Source organism: Sinocyclocheilus rhinocerous, unplaced genomic scaffold (assembly GCF_001515625.1).
Source record: "Sinocyclocheilus rhinocerous isolate Xijiao unplaced genomic scaffold, SAMN03320098_v1.1 scaffold2245, whole genome shotgun sequence".
Lineage (NCBI taxonomy): Eukaryota > Metazoa > Chordata > Actinopteri > Cypriniformes > Cyprinidae > Sinocyclocheilus > Sinocyclocheilus rhinocerous.
In genome coordinates, this window is record NW_015637544.1 from 624,845 (window position 1) to 632,994 (window position 8,150).

The 8,150-nt window shown below is 40.8% G+C and overlaps 1 protein-coding gene across 1 annotated transcript in view; it reads left to right on the forward strand.

Annotated features, from left to right (window-relative positions):
• The window catches only part of LOC107749024 (dnaJ homolog subfamily C member 15), a 26,779-nt gene extending 25,904 nt beyond the window's left edge, over positions 1–875 (forward strand). The window contains exon 6 of the mRNA XM_016564072.1: positions 391–875. Coding sequence (XP_016419558.1) covers positions 391–461 — 71 coding nt within the window. The 3' untranslated portion in view covers positions 462–875. The remainder of the gene's footprint in view (positions 1–390) is intronic.
• The last annotated feature ends 7,275 nt before the right edge of the window (positions 876–8,150 follow it).

The window sequence follows — 8,150 nt, forward strand, 5'->3', positions numbered from 1 at the left end:
GATTTTCTCAATATTTAGATTTTTTTTGCACCCTCAGATTCCAGATTTTCAAATAGTTGTATCTCGGCCAAATATTGTCCTGTCATAACAAACCATACATCAATGGACAGCTTATTTATTCAGCTTTCAGATGATGTATAAATCTCAATTTCCAAAAATTGACCCTTATGTCTTGTGCTCCAGGGTCACATAGGATAAAATAAAATTTACATTTCTTGTTCACTTTTAAAATCTCTGTATGTGCTGTGAAGAAAGTGTTTACATTTAGATGAATAAATAATAAGGATAATATTATTTTAGAAATGCACCTTTTACAGTTTCAAAGAGTAAGAGGAGAAAGGAGACAAAAAATCATGGACATACTGATATAAATTGCTGCTTCTCCTGCAGGTGGATCCCCGTATTTGGCAGCAAAGATCAATGAAGCAAAAGATCTTCTTGACTCTGGCCCTCGGCGCTGACCTAGCTGCCCGCGCTACCCCAACAGAGAGTTACATCTACTTCAGAGCCGCCAACTCACCCATGAGCCTCCACAAGTCATTGTTCTCCTCCATGTTTTTCTGCCATAAATCAGCTGACTCTCAGCATACTGCATTCTGTTCTATCTGTCACTGTTCCCCACCACCACTTTAAGTCGGCAAAGGTTGATCCTTCACGTTAAAGGATCTTCACGCTGTCCATGTGAATATCTTGCAGTAATCTTTATTATTTATTGAGGTGACTTGTGTAATGTTTAACGTCTGCTGAAAAATGGTGGATGTATCTTTTCCAGTGGTCTAAAAAGCCTAAAGTATTTCCTCTAACCCGTAGGGACCAGACTATGTAGGTGTTAAATTATTTTAGCATGCTGAATAAACTGTTTTACAAATCTGGAATGACTCATTGTATTTTTGTGTTTGTTTGTATGGTACCATGTTCCTCCCGCTGTACTCTGGCTGATGCCTGCGGTACAGATGCATGTCTGGTCTGCACATCTGACGGATCCACGCAGGAACAGAGTGGCTGGGATTGGACAGAGGGACGTTCTGTACGCCATGACTTGGACTGCTGATTTGCCGTTTGTCAGGCTGAGATTAATGCCAAGGACAGGATACTGCAACACAAGCTGCACAAACCAGTTACACATTACTGCAAAAGGAATAAAAGGCAAGCAACAGTGAAAGAATTTGCTTCTAGGATGCATTTTATATTTCATTTCCTTGAGAGCAATTTCGAGCTACATTCAGAATAGAGTATTAGCTTGTCCCTACTGCCTACTCTAATTAAAAAATAGCTAGTAATGTGAAGGTATTAATCCAGCATAAACATTTCAAACAGTGGTATGCTTTGTTATTGTCATATGACCTCATTATTTTAGATGTGAGCAACGTCCAGTCATCATAGATGACTATAGATATGGTTATGAATTTTTAATGAACTTTCATGCAAAAATATCTTTACAGCTTTGCTTTAATGTGTCCTTGTTGCAAATGACATGTATTTCACTGTAAAAAAAATGGTTACACTTTATTTTAAGGTGTCCTTGTTACAGTGTAGTTCACTGTAGTACTGTTTAATATTACTTAACTAGATGTACTTCTTACTATATGGTTAGGGTTTGACTTCGTGTTACTTGCATGTAAGTATGCGTTAAATTTTGTTATTATAATAGTAAGTACATGTAACGTGTAACAAGGACACCTTAAAATAAAGTGTTACCAAAAAACCTACTTGAACTTAAAAACTTTTTAAAAATCAAATTGGCTGTACATCATTTCAACTAATTTTTTTCAGTTCATTTAAATCATATTAAACCGACAATCAAGTTTAATCTTGAAATTGGTTACATTATTTTGAAGTTATAAGTAATGGAAAAACATATTGTCATGATTTATTGATCATTTTTACAGTGTAGTAATAGCAGTAAATTATGCATAATTACAAACACTAAACCTATAAATTACATGTTAAGTAATATTATTCAGTTCTTATGTGTAATTACACTGTAACAAGGACACAAAAAATAAATGTTACACTTTAAATCATCTTGTTTTAATATTTCTTTTTTGTCATGCTTTAAAGAAGTACTCTTATTTTGATGTGTTGCCTATATACTAAAGAACATATAATACTTGATTAGAATTTCAACTGTAGTGTGTTATCCAGTATTATGTTTAAAGTTAGAATATTTTAAACATGCTAAATTGCAACTTCATCATTACAAATGGGTAATTATAAATACATGAAATACAAGTTTCAATAGAAATTACATTTAGGTATATTTTAGTTTACCATAAATGTTTACCAGTATATTCGGCAATACACTTTTTTGAAATTACACATAAAGATAAAAAGGACTCTGGACTCTGAATTTCATTTAATATAAATTTAATCTATAATACATTGTCGTTTATTTGCAGATAACATGCAATTACGTGTCTGAAAACATTACATTCATTTCACACTAAAGTATATTCATTTAAATTATATTATTTTCATAATAATAAAAAAAAACTATGCTACACTGTACTTTCTTCACAAAGGTAGTCTATATATAATGTGTTGAAGTTTTCCACTTGCTTCTTACGAGACCCAGTCACTGATTTTCTGCTTCAAAACAGGACGTTATCTTGGATCGTTCATTGTTCCAGATGGACTAACATGAAAATTAAGCCAGACCGTTGCAGTATGAATGCGAGTCGTATGTCATGGAAAGACTGGATCGACCCAGTTCAATTTCCAAATGCTCCGTGTGATTATTGCAGCCATGAGATCTCTGTAGGTGAAAGCTTGAGTCTACAAATAAAACCCAGTGAGCTGTTTGGCACGCTTATGAAATACTTGCCACTTTGAGTGTTGCCCTGCTCTGGCCTCGCTTCTGTAGCTGGCTTTATTTACTGCCACAGCCTGCGCCTTTTTGCCTGACCCTTCTTAGGGGCTGTTAAAATTGATCAAAAGCTGGTGTGCCAGACAACTGGGAATGCTGTCCCACACTGACACTAAATCTGTCTTTCTCCAGACGACATGTATAACAGGGGTAAAAGCCCTGATTCTGGCTGAGGTTGCATTGCGGTCAGGCCATTCTGTCGTGAGATGTGTTGCTCTGACCCCCTTGTGACTGCGGCTATTTTCGGCCTCTTTTTCTTACCGTGAAACCAGCATGGAGTTCCTGAGCAAGCCTGTTCTCCGCAGGTTTCTCTCTGTCAGGGTGGATTTCCATTAAACAGTGTAAAAATTTTAAAAACTCCAAACTAATCCACACAGGGCCTCATTACAGCTGTGTGTAATGCACTGTCCAGAGGAGCCGATGATGTAAGTGAAAACGAAATCCCTCATAAAACTCATATTAACAGCTTGTACATTTCAAATATGTGAAGGCCTATAGTCTACATATGCCAACTTTCACACTCATCATTTTTGAAAGAAAATATCTTCGCAGCATTACGATGAAGGGTTATATGATGTCAAAAGTGTTATTTCCTGGCATTATCGGTCTGCTTGAACGAGACTTCATGTGATGTTTCATATAAATTTTATGACAGCCAACCAGTTGCCAGGCACATTCTTTAAAGGCTCTTTGATGCTTCGGTTCTGTTCCTGTTATTTGAACTTTTTTTATTCATCTGCAGAAAAGGATGTAATTTCAGCTGCATTATTTTTCCAGTTACTTGATTCAAGGAAATCACTGCAGTTAAATCATTTGGAAAAAATTGTTCATACATACACACTATAACTTTCCCAGAATTGATGTATACGATAAAACAATTAAAGCCAGTTTTAAGCATACCGTGACCTTATTATGTTGGCTCGTATTTAAGCGTGTTATCATGCTGCTGAGATCCAAACTTTTTTAATAGTAATGCCTCTAAGAGCTTTTAAAGGTGCATTTGGTAGCTTGCTGCTACTGAATTGAAATTGAGTACTGCAGTGATGACATTTTTTGGGGGTCCAACCCTGGTTCCCTCAGCAAAACCCAATAGGATTTTTCCATTGACTTACAGATTATTTGAAAAAATAAATACAATCACCAGAAGTAAAAAAGCTTAATGTAGGCTATACATGAACTACACTATGGTTGCATGACTTCAATGTCTCATTAGGCTTCTGACAATATTTGTGACCCTGGACCACAAAACCAGTTATAAGGGTCAACTTTTTGGAATTGAGATATACAGTGGGTACGGAAAGTATTCAGACCCCCTTAAATTTTTCACTCTTTGTTATATTGCAGCCATTTGCTAAAATCATTTAAGTTAATTTTTTTTCCTGAGGGTGCAAAAAAATCAAAATATTGAGAAAATGACCTTTAAAGTTTAAAGTTCTTAGCAATGCATATTACTAATCAGAAATGTTTGATATATTTACGGTAGGAAATTCATGGAACATGATCTTTACTTAATATTCTAGTGATTTTTGGCATAAAAATAAACATTTATAATTTTGACCCATGCAATGTATTGTTGGCTATTGCTACAAATATACCCATGCTACTTAAGACTGGTTTTGTAGTCAAGGGTCACATTTTAGCTGAACGTTTGAATTAGAGTAGTTTCCAAGAGCATGATTATAAACACAGTGAGGCTGTAAATCAGGACTTGCGAGTAGGCAATTTAGAAATCCTATGCAGAACGTGTCCCCAGGAAGTGGCACGTCTGGTCACCTTATTGTAAGTTAAAGCTTTCAAAAAAGCTTTCAAGTGGATATTACTGATAGAAAATGTGTTTCATACCTTGAGTTCGTGTTAACCACAGACCTTATTCAACCAAAAACCCATTCAAAAACGTCTCAGGTTACATCTGTAACCATGGTTCCCTGAGAAGGGAACTAGACACTGCGTCCTCTAGCGGTCGCTATGGGGAACGCCTTCAGCGTGACTGGTGTCTGAAGCATACATCTAAACACGACAATAACACTGGCCAGCGACAGCCTATGACATCACTACTGGCGCCCACAGTATAAAAGGGCGCCGGGAGAATACGTCATCTGCTTCTTCGTCTGAAGCTCAGTGTGTGCACTTACCATAACATGAATTTAAGAAATACCATTACTTAAGGGGAGAGCCTAGCCTAGGAACTGCCTCGACAGGTCCTCGGTAGCAGATGCCCTGCTCAAGAGGTATCATCAAGGATACATAAGTAGAGTGGGGCGCAAGGTAAAAACCGGAGCCTGAAACAGCTCAGAGAAAGGGTACGAAGCTGGCAGCTCGTGATCCATACCATATAGGATTTTAGAAAAGTGTGCAAGGCTCCTAGCGTGCACACTTACCAGGATGTGGATTTTAGAAAGTGCACAGAAGCTCAGTGTGTGCACTTACCATAACATGGATTTCAGAAGCACCGTTGCTATGGGGTTACTGGGGTTGCGTCCTAGACAGGCCTAGGAGCGCTATGTGACTGTGATACGCTCAGGAAGCAGTTACTTAATTCAGTCTTCAGAAGTGCATATGCTCAGAGCGCATGAGAATTGGGAATAGCGTATCTCATAGAAAAAACCCTCCATATGAGGGGAGCATTGCTCATAACAGCCACAGGGCAGGCTCCGGAGCATTATGCTCGTACGTAACTGAAGGAGCGTAGCACCCAGCTCTCAAACTGAGAGGGGGATACAATGCTCGACTCTGGTAGCAGTATGGTCATCGGTGACCCTCTAGGGTGAGGGGAGCACTACAAGCTCAACCACAAGAGCAGCATATCAGGGAGGCAGAAAGGGGGCCTAACCACCTGGTGTTGCTGACTCACGGAGCCCTGGGGAGCGGAGAACTCAACACTCGGATGAGAGGGAGACTCAACAGCATGCTCGTAGGTAACTCTCTAGAGTGAGGGGAGCAATGCCATGCTCACCCACAAGGGCAGACTGGCAGGGAAGCAAGATGGCCTGACAACCTGTTATGGCTGCCTGACAGAGCTCAGGGAGTGGAGTAACTCAGCTCAACCAGAAAAAGCGGTTCTATAGCCTTGGGGCAGAGTTCTTAGCTCTCCGATAGAGAGGAGAACTCACATGTTCTGCTTAGGAGCGGCAAGCTCATAGATGACCCTCCCGCAGAGAGGGGAGCACTGCCACGCTCAGAGAAGCAGGTTGACCACAAATGGGCACTAGGAACGGGATTCAGCTCCGAAGGGAATCACACGTTCTGTTCGGGAGCAGCAGGCTCCAACCATAGAGGGGGCCTGACTGCTTGGTATAGCTGCACATGGAGTTCTCAGGAGCGACACTCTCGGCCCTCAAACTGAGGCAAGCTCTCACAACTCATACTGGGAGCAGCAGGCTCATAGCTAACCCTCGCAATGAGGGGAGCCTAAGGGGGAGGGCAGAGAAAGGCCTGACCCCCTGACATGGCTGCGCGGCGGAGCCCACAGAGCGGAATATTCGACTCTTGGAATGAGAAGGAAACTCAGACGCTTAAAAGGGAGCGGCATACTCATAGGTGACCCTCTATGGTGAGGGGAGCAATGCTAGCTCGAGCAAAAGGCAGCCCACCAGGGAGGCAGAAGGTGGCCCAACAACCTGGCATGACTGCCAACCGGAGCTTTAGAGAGCGGAAGCCCAACTCTCAAATAGGAGAGGAACTCAGACACTCAGTTTGGGAGCGGCGTGCTTACAAGTGACCCTCTATGGTGAGGGGAGCACTGCTAACCTCAACCAACAAAGAGAGCAACCTAACAGGGAGGCAGAGAGAGGCCTAAGAACCTGAGGTTGCTGCTCAGTTGAGCTCCAGGGAGCGGAGGACCCAATGAGAGGAGACCTCAGACGCCCAATCGGGAGCAACATACTCAAAGGTAATCCTCTTAAGGTGAGGGGAGCACTGCTAGGCTCGACCAAATAGGGGGTAACTCATCAGGGAGGCAGCAAGCGGCCAAACTACCTGATGTCGCTGCCACGGAGCTCAACGAGCAGAGGGCTCGACCCTTAACAAGGAGAGAAGAACCCAGCTCTACTGAAGCGAGCGGTAAATGGCCCAGGGGCTAAGTTCAGGACGATGGAACCGGAAGTGCTAAATGTGAACTCGTTTCTATGTTTTGGCATAAAATGCATATTCCCTGTAGCACGCTACACAGTCATTTCAATAATCCATGTGATTGGGAATTTTGTTTGAGGATGAAAAATTTTCTAACACAGATTTCGCAATGGGTTCAAATTTTTCACGTGATGTTGATCAACATAAAACTGCTTGGTTTGAAAATAATTTCTGGGTGAGCAGACACTATTAACAATAGACAATGAACCTTTTTTTGCACTGTTTATAAATATAACGGGTCCATACTCATAATAGGTAAAAGGTAAACATAACCATAAAAGGTACTCATAATAGCTTTCTATAAAAAGTGTTTTGATTATATAAGGTGCAGGTCACCCCTCAATGTATTTCGCCCATAGACTGTAAAAAAAGACGGACGACGTGTCTTCGCTTCCTTCCACCATGGAAAATTGAAGCCAAAACATCTCAGTATGGCCACTGCGAAAATCATCTTGCGAAAATGATGTCATTTGGAGCCAGAGTCTGCGCAGTAGTGATCGTGAGGTGGAGCCATGGTATCAAATCATGGTACCAAATTCCTGCAGACCCAATTGCAAGCTCACGATCATGACCACACCCCATTTTTGTAGTATCGAATAACTAAAGGCACTAAAATCAAATTAATTGAAAAAAACTAATTAAGCGCGACAAGAGCTACCTAAACTGATGGAAACCATCTTTGGGGAAAATTTATTTGAACTGTTATTTGTTTTCTTTTTAGTTTTGCTCACGTCCAATTCGTTTACATTTAGAGGGTGGGGTTTATGACCTATCCACCTTATTGTTCCTGTAAAAATGGGCGTGGCCATTTTTTAATTCTATGGGTCTAGCTTCCGGTCTCATTCGCTTCCAGCTATTTTTAGCTGTACAAAACCGCTCGTTTTGCTGCATGATATTGCAAATTGGTGTGTCTTACCATATTATTTTAATGTATTATCTTAATTATGAAGACTGGTTGGTAATGCAAACAGTTTTAGCGTTTACTGCACGTTGTAATTCTTCTCGTTATTTCCCTGTAGCGGCTAATGAACCGGAAGTCTCGCCCATAGGCTTACTTCCGTGTTGAAGAATAAGGTGGATACTGCAGCCAGCCACCAGATGGCGATCAAAATGTTTTGGCTTCACTTTTCAGGGTGTGTGTGGCATGCTTGATTTT